The 22,035-nt window shown below is 38.3% G+C and overlaps 1 protein-coding gene across 1 annotated transcript in view; it reads right to left on the bottom strand.

Annotated features, from left to right (window-relative positions):
• LOC124101587 (broad substrate specificity ATP-binding cassette transporter ABCG2-like) overlaps positions 1-22,035 on the bottom strand; it is a 54,979-nt gene that overhangs the window by 4,073 nt on the left and 28,871 nt on the right. The window contains 9 exon segments of the mRNA XM_046457645.1: positions 5,696-5,943; positions 6,248-6,337; positions 9,943-10,094; positions 14,519-14,655; positions 15,191-15,200; positions 17,151-17,284; positions 17,840-17,871; positions 17,874-17,953; positions 18,542-18,601. Coding sequence (XP_046313601.1) covers positions 5,696-5,943; positions 6,248-6,337; positions 9,943-10,094; positions 14,519-14,655; positions 15,191-15,200; positions 17,151-17,284; positions 17,840-17,871; positions 17,874-17,953; positions 18,542-18,601 — 943 coding nt within the window.

Below are 22,035 nucleotides of genomic sequence, written 5' to 3'. Positions count from 1 at the left end.
TGCTTTCTTCATTTTTTTGCATTCAAATTTGACATTTAAATTAATATCATTAGATATTAATATCATTAGAATTTTTTCTAGTTTTTTTCAAACATATTGTAAAATGATGAATCCTGGGATCATGCCACATTTTCACAAGGTTCACATGTGTTGTTCCTTCTTCCCTGAAGAAAAAGAAAATCATTGAGCAAAATGAACATTTCACCATAGATTAAATGACGCTATCTATGAGCTTTGTGTGTCTGTCCTCTAATCTGTTCAAAACAGATTTAAAAAAGAAATTCTCCAACCACCTTATTCTTCATTTGTTCAAACATACTTAAACAACATTTCTCAAAGTGTGTTCTGAGGGATTGAGGGATGTTTGTAGCTTGCACTAAAAAAAAAAAAATCCAAAGTAAAATGTTTAATATGCAAATATGCAAATACACACAATGACTCTCCCAGTGATTAATGATAATGTTGTCTAAGTTGATTTGATAAGAAAACTTGGCACATTAAATAAAAACTAAACCTTTTTCAAATAATCCATTTATACCTACATCTTCCCCATACACCAGCTGGTTAGATGTCAAGTCTGAATCATGTCAATAAATAACTAGACCAGAACAAATTAGAACAATGAGACAATAAATACAGGATTATCATCAAGAAGCCATAATTCACTTTAGCAACTCTATTTTCAAAAACTTAGAGGAATAAAAATAATAAAAGAACAAAAACCCTATGCCAAGGGTCAGTAAACTGTGGTCCACAGGCCAAACAGGGCTAGGCTTGTATTTTTCTTAAGCCCATGAACAAAGAATGGTTTTCCATTTTTTTTTTTTTTTTCAATAATTGGGAGGAACTGTAGTGGCATTCTCTCCTCCACAGAAAATCTTTTTTTTTTATTTAAATTTTAATATTTATTTATTTATTTTTAGTTTTCGGCAGACAAAACATCTTTTGTTTATATGTGGTGCTGAGGATGGAACCAGGGCCGCACACATGCCAGGCAAGCGTGCTACTGCTTGAGCCACATCCCCAGCCCCACACAGAAAATCTTAATCAAGCTTCTCCAGAGACCCTCACCATAATTGTTCTTAGAGGAGCAGCAAGAATTTCTGCAAAAGAAAATGTGGTTAGGCTTCTGATTTCCTTTTGCTTTATCTTGCAACAACTAAAGGTGTTCCAGGGCCTGGAGGAGATCAGCACTCCAGATTCCGAGCACCACTTACTAGTTTTTGTCAACATTTATAGGCTATCTAGTGTCATAAATTTTCTAGTCTAAAACAATCTATGATTGTTAGTAAGAGTTTTTAGGAGGGAAGCATGTTTACAAGAGAGTGCCCCAGAGAGACTGGCTCCTCTCAGAAGGCCTCAAGCCTTGAGCCTGGAGCCTGCACAGGGGCATTTGCACTTCAAAGGAACATAATTAGATGCTAGGGAAAGTCCTTTACAATCCAGGGAATGGTGGTAATTAGGTTCCAAAACCAGCTGTGGAGCACAGGGAAGAGGAATCCTCCCTTTCTCCAGCACTAATTTCAGAGAGAGTGTCCTTGGTTTATTTTTGTACTCAGGCCACTACAGTAAAAAACCTACTTTTATGTAGACTTCTGCAAATTGTGAGTCTCTGAGCCCATCCCCCTTCCCATACACTGGGTATGAATTTCTAAAAATTTCTGGACTAGGGGTTCAGAGGGACGGATTGATTTAGGTGAAAGCCCCTCTGGACAGGCTGCAGCCAATAAACCTGCTTTCTGCTGATTCCTCATGTCCAGCCTTGTCTGTCCTACATCAGACGAGGTCAAGAATAATATTTTGTGCAATACTGAACATCTATACAATTCCAAATTCAGTGTCTATGAATAAAGCTTTATTTGAACGCTGCCATGTTCATCAGGTATGTATTAGCTGTGGCTGCTTTTATAAAGAAAAGCAGGGTTGACTACCCAAGACAAATGCCATATGTGGCCCTCAAAGTGCAAAATATTTACCTCTGGGCCTTTACCAAAAAGTGTTTGCCTTCTCCTGAGCAAATATTCCAGAATTTACAAAGCTAAACAAGAATTGTCCTGCTAAGCTCAATTCACAATAGCTAAACTGTGGAACCAACCTAGGTTCCCTTCAACAGATGAATGGATTAAAAAGAATGTGTTCTCTCTCTCTCTCTCTCTCTCTCTCTCTCTCTCTCTCTCTCTCTCTGTGTGTGTGTGTGTGTGTGTGTGTGTAGAGCTCAGAATGGAATATTACTCATTCTTAAAGAAGAATTAAATTATAGCATTTGCCTGTAAATGGATGGAGTTGGAGAATATCAAGCTAAGCAAAATAAGCCAATACTAAAAAGCCAAAGGCCAAATGTTTTCTCTGATATGCAGCTAATTCACAAGGGGGGGGGGGGGGGGGACTCTAGGGAAGAATAGAGTTACTGTAGATTAGGTGAAGGGGAACAAAAGGAGAAGAGGGGGTATTATGGGAGTAGAAAGGATAGTAGAATGAATCAGACCTTATTATCCTATGTACATATATAACTATATGACCAGTGGGATTCTACATCATGTATAACCAGAAGAATGAGAAATCATACTTCATTATATATGATGTATCAAAATGTAGTCTACTGTCATATATAACTAATTAAAACAAATTTTCTAAAAAAGAATTTTCCTGCTAAATTCAGGTAGCTTACAAAGTTCTACCCTTAATCTAGAGGCTGCTTCTTCTTTGAACATTGCTGGAATTCCTTTTGTGGAATTGAGTTCACTGATGAGGCAAGTAGGCTGAACATGCAACCTGGAACCTCTTGGCCTGGTGTCTGCACCTTAAGGAAGGTTAGACGCAAACCACACACAGTCCCAATGTATTACAAGTAGCTGTGTGGTAATCATGCCCTACCCATAACTGTCTTAGACACTTACATACCCACTGTAGAGGCAAGAAAAAAAACCCTAATACATAAATCACTCTAAAGTATCAATTCACTATATTATTTCTCTTGGTTCATGGATCTAACTCACCTGATGATTTTCCAAATGGCATCAGTTCTATTATGAAAGAATACAATGTTACCTTTGGTTGATAGGTTTTACCTTTAGATGTGGTGTCCCCTGAAAGCTCACTTGTGAGGCAACAGAAGAAGGTTTGGAGGAGAAATGATTGGTTTATAGAGTTAGCCTAATCAGTGAATTAATCCCTGATGGGATTTACTGACCTGGTAACTGGAGACAGGTGGGGTGTGGCTGGAGGAGATGGGAATCGGGGTGTGGCTTTGAGGTATATATTTATATTTGGTGAGTGGCTTGTCTCTCTCTCTGCTTCCTGACTACCGTGATGTGAACGGCTTCACTCTGTCACATTCTCCAGCCATGATGTCCTGTCTCACCTTGAGCCAGCCTTCTCTGGACCAAGACCTCTGAAACTGTGAGCCTCAAATAAACTTTTCCTCCCCTAAGGTTGTGCTGGTCGGATCCTTTAGTCACAGCAGCAAAAAAGCTGACCGAACTGTAGGGCACAAAAATGCCTGTGCTCTGGGAGAAACGCCAAAGCACAAGGATCAAAAATATTTGCAGAAAAAAAAAAAATGTTTCCAGGATGGACAGCATGACTGAAAAGGGGATGCTGGCTCCCAGGGGCACTCGGAAAGCAACAGTACTGAAGTATAAAAAGTGATGTGCTCACACAGGAAAGTCAACAATATAACACATCTGTATACTCCACAGAATGTCAATGACTGATAATAAAATAATAACCCCCAAAATAGCCAGCTAAATTAATTTTCTTATAAACAATGGGCCAATGAACTGGGAGAACTAGTTTTGTGTGACATAAGGGCTAAGAATAACTAAAACAATGGCTGGCTCTCTAGCTCAGGGGCAGAGCCATTGCTCAGCATGTGTGAGGCCCTGGGTTCAGTCCCCAGCACTGGGGAGAAACAAAAAGCCCTGAGGAGTGATAATCAATAACTATCACAGAACCAGTAAAAGAATAAGAAAAAAAAAATTATCACATATTATTAAGGGAGTTACGTGGACAGTGAATAGTCTTGTTCAGTGTGGTTACTTCCTGTGCATAAATTGCACATTCTTTGAGACATCTTTTGCTTTACCAACATCAGAATCTCTCCATGAAGAGGGTCAATTACAAGGAACAGCATTCTACCTACAGGCTCTACACTCAGACAGTGCACGGAACAAACTACCTTCAGGTGTAGTCAAGTGAAGGAACACTAGGTTCCTTCAACACCTGATATCAAGGGCAAACCAACCCTCATCAATCTACCTTCAGGCCTCTCCCTCCCCTTTGTCTACCTCTCTCTCCTTAAACCTTCCTCATAATCCCCTCTACCAACTGGCATGCTATGTATTTTCTTTGTTCAACTATCATCTCTATCCTCTTAAGAAAATAAGATCTATTCCAGCAGAGGGTTTTATTTTACCCATTTCATTCACTATTGTAGTAGAGTATCTAAATGGAGCATGAGCACTTGGGTTGAATTTTTGGAATGAATCAATAAATGACAGCTTCAAGAAAATGTCATATTTACTTGATTTTTTCTTTGCTTCATATTTCTAAAAAAAATAAAAATTGATGAAGATTTCCCATTAGAGTTTGCCTATATCATCAAAAGTTTTGAGTTATGTAGTCCAGGAAAGCACATAAAAGGCATTGCATGAGTAAAAATTTAATTGCCTTTTACCTGTTGTGTTACTCAGCTTTTTGTCATTGGGACAAAACAGCTCTGAAAATCAACTTAAAGGGGATGTTTTGACTTGGATATGAAGTATCCTCCCAAAACCCTCTGTGATGATGCAAGAATATTCAGAGGTAAAATGAACTGTGAAGGCTGTAACCTAATCAGTCCATCCTAGTTGGAATGGAATGTCTGAGTAGTAACTGTGGTCATATGGGATGTGGTGGAAACAGACTGGTCACTGGGGAGCATGCCCTGATGGGGTTGATCTTCCTGGGGCCCCTGCTTCCTGACCACTCCACGGGCTGCCTCACGTTGGGCCCAGAACAATAAAGTCAGTCCTCTATGAAATGAGACTTCTGAAGCTGTGAGCCCCAAATAAACTATTCCTCCTGGAAGTTATTTTGTCTGAGATTTTTGTCACAGAAACACAGACACTGACTAAAACAGTAGATAATATTTATTTTGGCTCATAGATTCAGAGGTTTCAGTCCATCGTCTCCTGACTATGTTGTTTGGGGCCTGAAGTGACGTGGCACATCATGGCAGGAGGGCATGATAGCAGAGCTGCTCATCTTACTTCATGTAGCCAGGAAGCAGAGAGGGCAAGGAAGCAGCCAGAGAGAAGATGAACTGTTGCATGGCACCCCTTACCCCAGTGACTTACTTCTTCCAACTAGGCCTCACCTCCTACAGTTTCTCCATCTCCCATTACCCCCATCAAACTATGAATCTCTCAATCAATAAACCAATAAATGAGGTCAGATGATCCAGCCACTTTCCAAGAGCCCCATCTCTGAACACTGCTGCTTATGGGGCTAGGCCTTCAACACATGAGTCTTTGGGGGACATTTCATATCCAAACCATAACACTGGTTCAGTTGACTCTCTATATCTCAAATAGAATGGGAAATGACAAATAAATGGAAGGATGGGTAAAAGATAAAATAATCCTGTTGGAGTCCATATCAGAACCAGATTGCTCTCGTATAATAATTTTACAGCATAATTAAAAGAATCTGTTACCTGAGCTATCCAGGTCTGGGGATGATCCACCAAACTTTGGAATGAACGCCAGGTGATGACTGTAAACTGATGACCGAATGGAGTAACATAGGAGATCTCCTTCCTGAGTAAGCTCCTCTTGTTCTGATCCTTTGAGAATCTATCCAGTTCAGATTTAGTTTCTTCGTATAGAGAGGATTTGGCATAAAAACCAGCTAATGCTTCTATTATTGACTCTTTTCTACTCAAAGGCACTTCAGTCTTGTTGGCTTTGGAATAAAAGTGGATAACAGGTCACAAATTACTGCCTCATTATTAACAGATTACTACTGGTTTCACCAGTTTTTCTTTTTCCTCTTATTTTGTATAACTCCTAACTTGAGTACAAAAAAAATTAGAATGCTCATTCATAAAATAAATAAAAATACCGACAGCACTCACTGACAACAAAATCTACGTGTTCAGCACACTGTTGTGTAAGTTCACAAGGACATGTTTTAATGAGCTACTGCATTGCCAAACCTCAACCAACTCAGTTGGGCAAAAATATGGATATGTAAGAGATGCACATACCTTCCTGGTCTTCTGACTCTCTCTTTATTGTACCAGTAATGACACCCATGAAGAATTCTGCAGGGCTGATATAGCTATCACAGAAGTAACCTAGAAAAGAAGATACCCCATAATTTCCACCCTACCAAAAGTGCTATACAGTTTTAATGCAATTCCTATTAAAATTCTAATGACATTCTTCATAGAAATAGGAAAAATGATTATGAAATTCATTTGGAAAAATAAAAGGCCCAGAATAACCAAAGCAAACCTTAATGAGAAAAGTGAAGCAGGAGGCATCACAATACCAAACCTTAAATTATGCTAGAGAGCTATAGTAACAAAAATGGTATGCTATTGGCACCAAAACAGACATGAAGACCAATGGAACAGAATAGGAGACTTAAGAGACAAGCCCACATAAATACAGTTATCTCATACTAGACAAAGGTGCCATAAAAATATATCAGAAAAAGACAGCCTCTTCAACAAAAATCGTTGGGAAAATTGGAAATCTATATTCAGCAGAATGAAATTGAACCTCTATCTAACTCTGCTAAAGAATTAACACAAAGCGGATCAAGGACCTAGGGATTAGACCAGAGACCTTGAACCTACTAGAAGAAAATGGAGGCCTATCTCTCCATCATGTTGGCTTAGAAGCCAACTTCCTCAAAAAGACTCCTAAAGCACAAGAAGTAAAATAAAAAATCAATAAATGGGATGGTATCAATCTGAAAAACTTATTCACATTAAAAGTAACAACATTGTAAAAAGAGAGCCTACAGAATGGGAGAAATCTTTGCCACCTGTACCTCAGATAGAGCACTAATCTTCAGGATATATAAAGAACTCAGAAAACTTAACACCAAAAAACCAAATAACCCAATCAATAAATGGGCAAAGAATCTAAACAGACACTTCACAGAAGAAGAAATATAAACGGTCAACAAATACATGAAAATTGTTTAACATCTTCAGCAATTGGAGAAATGCATATTAAAACTACACTGAGATTTTGTATGCCTGTCAAAAGGGTAATTATCAAGAATATAAGTAATAAGCCAGGAGAGGTGGTGCACGCCTGTAATCCTAGTGGCTGGGGAGGCTGAGGTAGGAGTATTGCAAGTTCAAAGCCAGCCTCAGCAAAAGCAATGCACTAAGCAAGTCAGTGAGACCCTGTCTCTAAATAAAATAAAAAATAGTGCTTGGGATGTGACTCAGTGGTCTAGTGCCTCTGAGTTCAATCCCTGGTACCCACCCCCCAAAAAAGCAGAATATAAGTAATAATATATATTGGCAGGGATGAGGGGCAAGAGGTACACTCATACATTGCTGGTGGGACTGCAAATTAGTGCAACCACTATGGAAAACAGTATGGAGATTCCTCAGAAAACTTGGAATGGAACCACCATTTGACCAACCTATCCCACTCCTTGGTTTATTCCCAAGGACTGAAAGTCAGCATACTATAGTGACATGGTAACATCAATGTTTATAGCAGCTCAATTCACAGAAGCTAAGCTCTGGAACCAACCTGGATATCCTTCAACAGATGAATGGATAAAGAAAATGGGCTATATATACACCATGGAATATTACTCAGCCATAAAAAAGAATAACATTATGCCTTTTGCTAATAAATGGGTGGAACTGGAGACTATTATGCTAATTGAAATAAACTAATCCTCAAAACCAAAATGTTTATGCCATCTCTGTTATGCAGATGCTAAACAATAAGAGGTGGGGGAGGGAAGAATAGAAGTTTATTGGATTAGACAAAGGGGAATAAAGGGAAGGGCAGAAGTTGGAACTAAGAAAGACAGGGGCTGGGGATGTGGCTCAAGCGGTAGCGCACTTGCCTGGCATGCGTGCGGCCTGGGTTCGATCCTCAGCACCACATACAAAACAAAGATGTTGTATCCGCCGATAACTAAAAAATAAATATTAAAAAAATTAAAAAAAAAGGAAATAAGAAAGACAGTAGAAAGAGTTGAAAATAACCTTCTTATACTCATGTCTGAATACACCACCAGTGAAATTCCACATTATTACAACTGCAAGAATCCTAATTAGAATAATTTATACTCAAAGTATGTATGATATTGTCAAAATGTACTCTACTGTCATGTCTATCTAAAACAACAATCTTTAAAAAGTTAATACAGAAAGAAAGGAAGATAAGAAGAAACCCCCCAAAACTTACCCTATGTCTTAGAAAATAGAGAGGACTCACTAAGCCTGATGGAGGTGAGATACTGACTCAATAATTTCTTCCTTATCTTCTTTTTCTCTTTTTCCATCACTAATATATCCTGTGCTTTTATTTATTCAGTCACACAATATTTCAACAAATCTGTTTCCAGTAAATAAAAAAGCATATTTCAAAACATTCTTGAATTCTTTAGAACATCTTACATTAGTCCTTACTTCTCATAATTCTTTAAATCCCAAGTGGCTATCAGTATGCTCTGGTGCTTCTCAGTACTTCCTCAAAAATCTAAATATAGATCCAAGAAAAAAATACTGAGTCTGTGTGTATTGTGCAGCCTGAATTCATCTAGAGAATGTTGGGATAGCAGTATAATGTTTATCAGCAGAGATTGCTTCACAACCTACTAAAATCAGAGATCGAAATGATCATCTCTCAAGCTGCTATAATTCCAAAGAGACAACAAATTTACAGAGCAGCATTATCAAGAGAACATGATCAGCACAGCACACCTGAGCTCTCACCTCAACTTCCTGTGGCACAATCATCTAAACTGGCCTGAGCTCTAACTCTTAAGTTCATCTTCCCTGGGTTCCCCAGACTTACCTGTGTTTGGTTATTTTTTAAATGACAGAGATTTAATTAAAATAAATTTTAAAAAAGAGAATGATTAATTACAACTTTATTTTGAGTCATGCAGAAACATCTATAATCATATCCAAAACCTCTAAAATGAAGCAGATAGATAAGCCATTAAAGAAATCAACAATATTTCAATCTGAAATATAAAGAACTGGAAATGTTGGCCCGTTAATGTCAGATTCAGAAAGAGCCATTCTTTTTAGTAATAGTCAGTCAAAAGTATTACAATCTACATCTTCAATCTAATGTTACTAGAAAATGCAGCAGTATCTCCATGAACCCCCAGGAAGGCAGAGCACATCACCTGTCGGGGGAAGCCCTGGGAAACCACAATCTGTTACATGGTCAAAAAAGCAATGATTGGGGCTGGGGATATGGCTCAAGTGGTAGCGTAATCGCCTAGCATGTGTGAGGCACTGGGTTCGATTCCCAGCACCACATAGAAACAAAATAAAGATATTGTGTTCACCTAAAACTAAAAAAAATAAATATTAAATAAAAGCAATGATTTGGGACTTCTAAAATGTTCAACTGACGAAATAACTAGCTGTGAGTCAATTATTAAACTTTCATGGAAAGGTCACCATAACTGGGAAGCTGGGAAGAGAACAGACAAAATTCCTTGAGAAACACTTATACACACACACACACACACCATGCATACTCAAATAGGAGAGAGATCTAAACAATAAGCAAGTGCTGCAAAATGAAGAAAATTCTGGCACCAAATTGATCAAAAATGTTTCAGATTGGTGAAAATCCAGTTAGGTCTATGCAAGGTCTAAAGCACTCTTGCTGACCCCTCGGGTCTCCCCAGGAGTCTATGAAGGAAGGATCTAGTACATGAAAAGGTCAATGACACCTGCTGATTTGAAGTACTCCAAAGTCTTCTTTGCAGGACCGTGATACATTAATCTTCCTGAGGCCAATAAGGTAAGGCTGTCAAACAGCTGGAAGATGGAATATGAAGGCTGATGAATGGTGAAGATGATTATTCGTCCCTGCTTTGAAATGCTAAATGAAAAAGGGAAAATAATGTGTCATTAAACATATGAACTTGAAACTTCTTGGGAAATTATTTTATTCTTGCTAGTAGAGCATTGTCCTCTCAGTTCAACTTGATTTTCTCTTACAAACTTCTCATTTCAACTTATATAGTTGGTAAGTGGTAACCTAAATTCAATGCTTTTATTAAAAAGACTAAAGATTCTTAAAATTTGGTGCAGCAAAAATCTAGAATTGGCTAGAATTTTAGTGAAAATGCAGACTCCTAAATAGTCTTCCCAGACAGTGAATTATAATCACAGGAGGTGTGTATAGGGAGTCTATATTATTAATAAGCATCACAGATTATCTCTAAGTACACTCATTTTGAAGACTAGTTATTGACTAAGGATTAAAAGAATATCATATAACTAATTCTCATTGATCCTTGAAATATTCTGGCTCATTAGGAATTGATTTTCACTCTTCTGTCCTGATAATATATTATTACTAAGCACTCAAGACCGTCTTTGCTAAATGCTTTAGAGTTAGACTCATTTCCACTTACACATGTTGTTATAAGGCAGTTCTATTATTATTATTATTATTATTATTATTATTATTATTATTTCCCTCTTTTTACAGGTAAGGCTTAAAGGTCAAGCAACTGACCCAGTGCTCACAGTTACTTGACCTTTAAGCCTTACCTGTAAAAAGAGGGAAATAATAATAATAATAATGGGGCAAGTTTGAGATCTGAGCTCTGATCTAATGCTAAGCTAGGAACACTGCGAAACTATCCTTTATAGAAGTTATTACTTATGGGTAGAAGACACAAAGGCCACAATCACTATTCAAAACATTTACTTGAAATATTTTAAGAGAAGAATCACTTTAATTTAAAAATTTTATAAGCACCTTATGCATCTAGAAATGTATCCAAGGATGTTCTGACTCAAAGAGAAACACGAGATTGGAATCTCTGATTTCAATATGATGTGGATTAGAAATAACTAATGGCTTCTTGTAAACAAAAAAGAGAGTTACAACCCTATCTGAAAAAGATAAAAGTAGAATATTGAAAGTCCCAATAGGAGTGAAATAAGAAGAGATACTCACAGTGAAACAACAAGGTGAACAAAGTGTGAAGTGGACAGGTCTACTCTTGAGACTACAAGAAGCAGTTCAGCGTGACACAATAAGCAGTGTTTATGTGAGTGCTTTTGTTGGTGTTGGTGCTGTACTGGGTGAAGAAGATAACTAAAGTGGGCAACAAAAGCCCATGAAGAACGCTTCACTTAGAAACTGGAACTTTAAAGGACATAATGAGTTGGGAAAGGACTGGAGGATGGAAATGGGATTGCCTCGGATCCATACCACTCAAAGTGTGCTCTGAGGACTGGCTGCATCACTGTTAGTATTTTCTCTTCAAAACTCCTGAATTTTGAACTCTTCCAGAGACTGACAGACACAGGATCAGCATTTCAACCAGACCCCAGGTGATGAACGTGCACAGCAGTGTTTGGGAGATCAGAGATCATGCAGAGATCAGAGCTCTCTGCATGAGGAAGAATGCCTGTGTGCTAAGCAGAGCAAACCACAAAGAAAATGTCTATGAATTAAAATATCATACATGGGTTCTGTAATGGAGCCTGAACTCTGGACCCATAACTGGGCATCTTCACTTTTATGTGCAAATGACATTTTAAACTTCAGATGTTTAAACCCATAGATATCTTTCCTTCTGCTGTTTCCTCTCTTCTAGCATAAAGACTTGGTTATAAGGTTATGGGCATCAGAGGAAGCAAGATCGTGACAAAGAAGGGAAGCCATGAAGGTGGAGTGTATAGCAGCTGACATAAAAAAAAAATGGGCCAGAGAGATTCCAGGGGTGATGGACAAAAGGGAGTGACCAGAACTACCTGGCGACTGGTTCCAGTAAACAATTAAAGCATTCACTGAGCAAGTAAGTAAACACTTTGAGATAATGGGAGCCAAATCTCTCCCTGTCCGAAATCACTTATAAACATAAAAATGGCAAAGACTAAAACTAAGACAGAGGTGTTAGATTGAAATCAGAAATAGTATTATGAATTCATGGGCTTTTCAATATACACACACTAACAGAAACACTAGCGTTATAGATCTATGTTCATGCATGTATTTTTATAGAAAAAAATAGATAGGGACTGGGGATGTAGTTCATTAATACAGTGGGTAATTAACATACATAGGGCTTTGAGTGGTATCCCAGCACTGGAAACACAAATAAGTAAAAAAAAAAAATATATATATATATATATATATATATCACATGCAAATGCCCACATGACATGTTGGTAATCAATATATTTCTAAGTAAAATGTGAAAGTATATTTATATTATATATGTGTGTGTGTACATATACAACAAACACATTATACATGTACTTCCCAATTTACTAAGGACCTAGAAGCAATGCCACTCTGGGATCAGTGAGCACACTGAGCAACCAGATATTGATCTCTAAATATTAACTACACCAGAATGAACCAGGGCACTGGGAAGAACCTGTTTACTCAGGAAATGTACAAGAGAAGCCTAAAGCAGCATAGTGACCACGAGGTAAGTTATTGTAAAAGAATCATTCTGAACATGTGAAAATACCAAAGCCACATTGAAGAATTTTCCACTTGTCAAATCAAGGCATGAGAGCTAGTTATATTTCCTCAGAAAATGCTAATCATTTCTCAGGGTAAAAATAGTAATTTCAGAGCAGAGATGCCCAGCAGACACCACCACCATCGGATGATGGAGACTGCTTCCACCTTCAGGGGGTGCATACCCAGGTGTGTTGCACTGAGAACTCAGCATCCTTTCATGCCTGAGTCAGCTCATGCAACACTCACTGGATCCTCCCAGCAGAGAGTCATACCATGAACTGTTTCAGATTGGAAGAAGAAAGGAAAAGTGTGTTTCTGGAGAGGATCTTGAGGCAGAATGTAAACTGAGACAGTAGGGAGAATTGGTGAAATTTGAGGAGCCCTGGATTAGAACCTGGCAAAGCCATGCTTATTGACTGGGGAGTGCAGGCACGATAGTGTGTCCTACCTGATTGGAGTCTGCAGTAAGGAGTATTTGGGGTAAAAGGGCACTAGCAGAAAAAAAGGAAGCAGCAGAGAGGGAAGGAGAGGCTGCAGATACAGTGAACTGTGACAGCGAGGAATCCAGGTGAGAGGAGTAGGATTTCAGTTGTATTGTTCTTGGAGACTTTCTATCAGTTGGAAATATGTTTCTTTATTTTTAAAGATGAGATATCTTAGTTTCAACTATTGAAAAATTTCCTATAAATATTCCTTCACACTTTTTTTTTCTTGAAGGAAATGTCATTTCTTTAATTTCATTCTTCCACAACTTCCTGCTCCAAATCTCAGCAGTTTGTCTCAGTCCTCCCATCTCAACTCAATCCTGAGCTGATCCTGTTGGTTCCCTTGAAAACAGACCCAGAAAGCATCCACTTCTCACCATGACCCTCTTAGTCAAAGCCCAATCATCCTCCAGCAGATCCTTCATGGGGTCCTCCCTCACTCTTGCTCTGCTGCACAGTCTTCTCCACAGCCTTTGCTCTGCTCTGGAACTCTCAAAACTTCCTGTGTGCCCCAGGGACAGGAAAAGACATACTTCTTACGTGGTCTACGAGGTCTATGCAATCTGCCACCTGCCCAACTCCACCTCACATCCTAATCTACCTGTGATGGGCTGAACTGCATATTCCCCAAACTCAGGTGTTGAAACCCTATCCCCCAGTGCTTCTGAATGTGGCCACATTGGACACAGCACCTTCAAAGAAGTTATTAAGGTTAAATGTGGTCTTTGAAAGTTGTCATCTGCCTTTCCAATTAGGAGTAAATTAGGACAAAGACACACAAGGGAGCTGACAGCCATCTACAAGCCAAGGAGAGAGGCCAGGGAAGAAACAATCCTGAGGATGCATCCATCTCAAATTTCTGCCTCTAGAGTCATAAATAAGTTAATTTTTGTTGTTAAGCCCCCAGCCAATCTCTGCTACCCTTAGTTTCTGGGTCTGTCCCTCTGGCCTCTCTCATGTTCCACACACATCAGACTTGCTCTGCCTCAGGGCCACTGCCTGCTTCTTTCAACCAGAAGTCTTTCTGAATTTACAGCACATCTGACTCTCTCCCAGCTCATATGTCACATGCTTGTGGTCTTCCCTGACCCTCCTGCTATTTTAAAAAGTTTCCATTCTCACCATGGCCTTCTTTCCCTATGCTAATGTTTCATATTTCTTGAACCATTTCTTGTTTATTCATTGTATCTCACTAACCAAGAAGGAACTTTTTTTTTTTAGCTTCTGAACTCCTGCACCAAGAATACCAGGTACATAGAAGTGATCAGAGAATAAATAAATGGAAAAACAAAAACAAAAACAAAGCAATGTTGCCATAGCATTTACCTTTTCAGGAGTTTAATGACCTTATATGCTGTGTTCCAGTCTAAACCAGTTGTGGGCTCATCCAGGAACAAGATAGAAGGATCAAGGACCAGCTCCATTCCTATACTAGTCACTTTTCTTAATTCTTTAGATTACACCTAAAATACAAATTATTATCATCATCCACACAACTGAACATGGTCATTGTCATTTGGTGAATTAACCTGTACCATTCCTCATAGAAACATGTTATCTTATTATGCTGATTATTCTGTGTATCAAGTAAATGACACCTGGGAGAAGGAGGAGATTTCTCAGTTTACCATATGCATAAGCTGAGGCCCAGTGCAGAGTTGTCAAGTGACTGCACCTGATATGAAGCTCAGGCTTTTAATAGTCTTGTATGTTCCTTACCCAGTCAAGTATTTAGTTTTAAGATAATAAGGTACAACACTAAAGAATATGACTCTGACATAAGGAAATACCTATAAAGATAGGAGAGGAAAAGGAAACTACTCGTATTGATCTAACCACCTCCCATTGACACACCACCTCCATAAAATGATCCCAAGTAGATTGACAAGAAGAGAGTCAACTTGGAGCCAGGAGTGTATGCTTTATATTATGCCATTTTAGCATATTTTCAATTTCATAATTTTTTCCCAAAATGATGCTTTCTACACTTTAACTTACCTTAGAATTCCTGATTCACCTTTTCAGAAAAATCCAGAAAAGTGGATATTCCACTGGGCAACTGGCCCAATCTTTATAGCAATAAATGAGGGGGGAGAGGAGAAAGAAAGTTTTGGGGACTTAGGAAGTAGGAAACAGATCTGGGATTTGGAGTCTCCAAACAGATCATAATCAAATGCTACTCATGGCCCTGGATTAGGTACTATTAACAAATGAAGTATAGAAGATAATTGGGTACATATATCAAAGTGTCATATACATTTATGAACATCCACAATGAAATCTATTATAATAGATTATATAATTATTGTATAATTATTATAAACTAATAAAAAAAATTCTTGAATATAAATATGAACTTGATGCTTAAAAATTTTAAAGTGCTACACAAATACATGATATTACCACTACTATCACTCTAGTTAATTTTACATAGCTCCCTAAATAGATTAAAAAAAAAAAACCTTTAAAAAATATACTAAAAATGTAATTGCTGGGCATTTTAGGAAACCTTTGCCTAAAGGAGATTTTTCTTGAAGTTTTCTTCTACTTTAAGTAGCAAATTATGACCAAGGACATGAAGTCTTATGATATTCAGCTTTTGAGAAGTTAGTCAGTACTGAACAGAGATTAATTTGCAAACGAAAAAGTCAACAAGATATTGAATATCAAATGTCTTTCCTATTTTTTCATCTTCCCTTTATATCCATGTTTATTTACAACCTTTAATACAAAAAATAATTTTTAAGGTTAAGAAAAGCATAAGAATTGTGAAATTAAAAAATCTTTTTAATTAAATCTTCATTAATCATTAATCTAAAGCAATTGTCTATTGTATCTTTAATGATACAAATGATTGTGAAAAAGAGATGGACTTCAAACAGTTGATGATACAGAAACATTTTTCAGTTTGTTCATTGATAATGGTTTTGGTAAGGTAAGGAAATGTGCTTATTTCTTTTTTCAGTTATGTAACAAAAGGTAAACAAATGAAAAATCCAAAGGAATGGTATTATTAATTATATAGTGACAGTAATTATTAGGTAATCAATCATATCATTTGAATAATCAGGCTATAGTTCTACATTTATGTCATGCTTAGATACCATAAAAAGCTAAAAAAAATTATTTGAATCAATTTATTTATAAGATTCTAAGAAGCCAACAGCTGCCTTTATATGAGTATCAGTCCCCTAAATGAATCACTGGGGACTGATTTAGAACAACCATATTCCATGCTTTTCTAATTATGTCAAAAGTAATCAGAGTGTTATCTATAACTAAAAGAACACATGAAAAAAGAATCCTTAGATTCTTGTCACTTATCAAATCCAGAAGTGTATTTCAAAAAACCATGCAAAAATGTCCCCCAGAAGATGAAAGGGAGAAGAATAGCTAAAAGAGGAAAGAGAAGAAAAGTCAGTGCAAACATATCAAATGATCTGTTTCTTTTTTTTTAAAGAGAGAGAGAGAGAGAGAGAGAGAGAATTTTTTAATATTTATTTATTTTTTGTAGTTATTGGTGGACACAACATCTTTGCTTGTATGTGGTGCTGTTTCTTAACAATGAGGGTGGGAGGACCATGGGAAAGGCCATTTAAGGCTCTCTCCACATAGCCCACTCTCCATCCCCAGGATTACACCATGCTTAAGATTGTTTCTTCACTTAATTTACTGCTTCAAAATAGGAATCTGGTCACTTTTCTCATCACTACAAAAAACAGCCAGTTTTGACCACACACCTTAGGAAACTGCTTGGGGCTGAGGATGTAGCTCAAGTGCTTGCCTTACACATGTCCAAGGCCATGGGTTCAATCCCCAGCACCACACACACACACACACAAAAAAAAAAAAAAAATCTAAACTTTAGGAAACTTCTGATTAAGGTCACATTGCCCACACAGGGAAGTCCTCTTTACTGGTTTTGATTTTCACATTACCTTGGAATATGCCACTTCACTCAGATTTAACTCTGTAATGACCTTGTAGATCCTTATTTTTTTTATGCAGGATAGTCATAGTTGTTGGAAGCTGAAGAGAAGCTGAGAACCACAAGTTTTCTACCACTGTCAAGGTTGCCAACATGACGTCATCCTGAAGGCAAATGCCATTTCAATTAAAGAACACTGATTTTTTTTTGTCAGACCATTACTCCAGTGAATGTAAGTTAATGCACAAAAATAACTAACCCAAGAAAAATTTCTAGGTAATGGTGAACTTTCAGCTCTAAACATTTCAGAGACTCTACACAGAGCTTCGGAGCCCAGGGAATAATTTTCCTTCTCTATCTGCACACCCAGATGGAATACAGGTGATTGTGGTGACTTCTAAAAACTTCCAGAATACTTTGTATGAGGATTTCATGGGGGCTTCTTTTAGGATAAAAAGAAAGGTGAAGGAAGGGCAAAAAGGACAATAGTAGATCCTTTTGGAAATCTAGAATTGCTATCACTGCCTACAGGTTCATATTCCAGGTTTTATCTGCCTCTACTTTTAACTCCTTCCTCGGTCTTAAAGGAGATTATGTAAAGGTGGTGTAAAGAAAGTTGGTTCTGAGCATGTTCAATTGGAAGCATGCTAAACTATAAGCCAAGGCTCTTCCCAAACAGAAACAGGGGAAATCTAAAAGGAAAACCCACTAATACTTACCTGTAACACATATCCTGAATAACATTGGAATTGGCCTCCTCAGGTACTCCATGTACCCAGACATCTCCAGATAAACCCCTTGGATCTTTCCTTGCAGCTAAGACATCTAGCAACCTATAATAGGACATATTTGTTGTGAGTTTTCCTTCCTACAAAGGCCACATCTCTCACCTATTCTGAATTCAAATTCTGTTCATGTTAGAAAATGAACTAGTCAAAAAGTTCTGTGCTTTAATGTGTGTGTGTACATGCACACACAAAAATTCTTTATTTCCTTTTCATCATGTGCTATAAGAAAGCCCCAAAACAGTAAAGCAAGACATTACTGGCTTATCTAGTATAACCCTTTCAAATGACCCTCACCTCGATGGACCCAATCCAGGCAGTAGGCACATTTATCTCTGATGTATGCCTTCACTGAGACCTTCAGCTCCTTTTCTACCCTTTTAATAGTATTTCCTTATCTTTCTTCCTCATTAGCTCATAACATGGCCAACTGCTATTTGCTAATGATCTTATTATGCTCTGTTTGTAACACCAAATTTAATAAGACTATCTGATCCTAAGATTAAAGCTAGTCCAAATACAAGTTATCCTCAAGACCTAGGACCAGACCGGACATGAACAGAAAATGCATGTGATTTGTAAAAGCACACTGAAACAGGACCAAAAAGACTTATTTACACTTTCTTTTGTACTCACAAAGATTTGCTTCCACTTGAGGGTCCCATGATGGCATTAAGGCCAGGTTTCATGACTCCACTGTAAACACAAAAACATACTGATGTATTATTTCACTTTTTAAAGAGTTCTATTGTTGTGGGGACAAACAAGGCAAGGCACAGAAGATAGCAGAAAACAGTTTTATTTGGCTGCAGCCAGGTTCAGAGGGCATAGCTTTTGCTGTAATCAATTAATCCCCTGAACCCTGAGTTCAGGGAGTTTCAGAGTTTTATACCTAGTGTGTAAAGGGAGGGGCTCAGAAGTTCACATAAAAGCAGCTTTTTCTTTCACTGTTCTGGGCAAATTAACTCTTCAAGGACAACACCTGAGAAGGGGAGAGCTTCTTCTCCCCTTTCTTTCCTCCCCCTGCCAGCTGTTACCCATAGAGCCCATTTGTAACTTATCTTAAAAATGTAGACATCTCCATGAAGCCCAGCTCAAGGCCAGAGGCCTTGTTTGAACATTTCTTCAAAATATTATACTGGAAATATTTGTGAAAAACAAGTAAGGGAGTGTCCAGCACCTGGAGTGCTGGTATCTTCTCAGCCAATGGCCAAGTAAACAGGGCAACACAAAAATAGGAAGTTAATCTACATTGGACTCTTTCTCAGAGACTCTTTTGCTGATAGTCCTAAAATCAGCCATGGTTAAGAGTGCTTTTCTGTGGAGAAAGGGGGTGCCACTTCACTATGGTTTAAGGTCTGCATTGAATATATTCATTGAAGGCTGATGAAATTGCAGACAGACAACAAGCATCACAGCTCAAAGAAAAACATCATTAATTAAATGTGGTGAGCCGTTCTAATTAGACCGGGGCCGCCATTAGAAGATGGCGCCGGCTTCCACTGTGGCCTGTGATAAACAACTCCTTTTATGGAGAATTGGCATGCAATCCCTTCCCACCCTATGAGAAAGGTCCACGTGGCAGCTTTAGATTGGTATGCGGGAGGCTTTATTAGGCTATGCTTGGGCGCTCGATGGGGGGGTCACTAGAAGATGATACTTGAATCAAGGCCTGAATAAACTGCTGAAAGAAGAATCCTGTGTCATGTTTTCCCTTGCCGGCGAGGGGTCGAGACAATTAAAAGTCTAGCATACATAGGATATCAATCACTAGTCAGGAACTATAAGAAAAATACCTTAGAGCTCTGAAAATTCTTTTCACTTATTCTTGAAACCACTAATCCCTTTTGGGAAATGACACATTCCATGTCCACAGTCCATGAAATAATTAGCTAATTCTCATGGATAATCTCCATGACTCTTACTCTTCTTAAAATAGTTTCTGAATAATGTTTGATGATTAGCCTCTTCAAATCCTGCTTCCCAGTCAAGTTACACACAATTAATGAACCAATTATTTGTAGACTATCAGCAGTAGTGTCCTCACTTTTAAAATGTATTCAGAACAAAATCAACACATCGTAAGTATCATCTGTGATAATAAAAACAAATGTGACTCCATTTTGTTTTGTGACTCCATTCTGTAAAACAACCATGCTGAGTACAAGGGTCATGACTGGGGCAAGATGTTCTTTTCCTTTTGCTATAGAAACCTTTAAGAACAGGGAACTACCTAATGGGGCATTGTTTCTGTAACTAGGGTAACGGGGGCTCTGTTTCTGTAACTGGGGTGACTGGGATAACTGTGATTGGTTAGGCTTCCCTCCACTTGACTGCACTGTCCTGCTTCTGTAACCTGGCTTGCTTGCATTGGCTAGACCCCCCGAACATCCTTTTGTGGTGTTCAGGCTTATAAGGAGTGCCCTTGCAATTGTTCGGGGCTGATCAGGGGAACAGCTTTATGTTCTGGTCAGCCGCCACCGATGCGCTTCAATAAAGGCTTGATTCAATTATATGTGAGTGGTCTGGAAGTCAATTTATGAAATCCTGGGATGAAGCTTTAACTATAACAATCAAAGACTGTTAACAAAGTACTCCAGAGTATAAGAAGCTATCACCTGTTCTTTACATTTGAGAAATATATCTTACCAATTAACAAAGCAAAGCACACACTATGATAGATGATTTACTGCTTTGTTCAGTTTCTGATAAATGGACTGGAAATTGCTCTGCATCCTTCTAGCATGGATGTCCTTTAGGGATGCACAGGAACAGAACACATACAAGTATGTTTCAATTAAATTAAGTGTGTGCATGAGGGTAGGGAACACTCAGAGTAGAAGGAGGTGTAGCAGTATAGACTGTGTTAAGACCCAAGATAAAGTCAAATGAGCTGAATTTAGTCCTAAATAAAAGAGGTAAAATTACCAAGAGGAACCAAATGGAGGGAGAGACCTAAAGGCAGGAACACTGCAGGTGCACAGAAATGATGAAACAGCGGTCTGACTTCACCCATTCATAGCTCTGGTGTCTATGCCAGTCTCTCTTCAGAATTGCTGTGTACATCAAGATGTGTTGTTTTACAGTGGAATCAGTCTTTATTCTAAGCACAAGATCAAAGCCAACAGCTGTGCTTCCTCATATACTGATTCCCAGGGATGTGTTCCAGCACATCTGCCCCACAGCAATCATATCCATTAGGATTTTGGTATTCATGGCCTGGGACACCTGATCTGTCTCACAATGATACTAGGGCTGCTGGGGACTGGGGTGAAATGTGATTTTCACTTTGCTCATTGACTGAGGAGGATCTCATTCAATCACTGGACTACCATAATGAGAATGTGGTAAACCAGGAACAGGCTGTGACACAGAAAAATCTTACTCTTGTGGTAACCTTCCTCTGCTAGTGTAAAGACATGCTAGTGACTGGGTATGTCTGGGGGTATAGGTCAGTGTTAGAATATAGGTCAGTGTTAGAGTGGGTAATTAGCATGCAGGAAGTCTCAGGTTCAATAATTAGCAACCCTCCAAATTCAAAATGCTTGGGTAAACACTCAAAGTGCATTTTTCTACAGTTACATTTTTTATTAATTTTTTTAATTAACCTAGCAACTGCTTCTAAAATGAGCAGAAACAAAACTTATTATTTTCTATTGCCTAGAAAACTCCCCAGGTTTTTAAGAAATGAACTCAAGGAAGGAACAAGACATCCTGAATGACTCAGCCAGAAACTGAATATGAATGCATTAAGACAAAACATTTCACAGGTACTGTTTTGTTTGGCTTTCTCTAACACTTAAACCCCACTGTTATAGCAAACAGCGGTAGGGGTAGAATCCTAAATGCCACAGTTCCAATGTGGAACAGTGGCTAATTCCACATCCATTCAGGCAACACAATCATGACCTGCCTATTCTATATGGACAAGATACTCATCTAGGACATGGGCTAGTGGTGAGAATAAATCAAGCAGATCAAACAAAGTCCCAGACCCCTGAAGTACACATTCTAGTCCAGAGATAAGCACCCTACAGCTTGTCACTTATTTTCTATTTTCACAAACACTGTGTGTCCCGACCGGCAGGACACATCAACGTGGGCCTTGAACCTAGGTGGGGAGGAATGAA

This window comes from Marmota monax, unplaced genomic scaffold (assembly GCF_021218885.2).
Source record: "Marmota monax isolate L192 unplaced genomic scaffold, Marmota_monax_Labrador192_F-V1.1 WCK01_AAM20220418_F8-fsc00128, whole genome shotgun sequence".
Taxonomy (NCBI): domain Eukaryota; kingdom Metazoa; phylum Chordata; class Mammalia; order Rodentia; family Sciuridae; genus Marmota; species Marmota monax.
The sequence above is the reverse complement of the archived record's forward strand: the minus strand, read 5'-3'. Positions and strand labels throughout refer to the sequence as shown.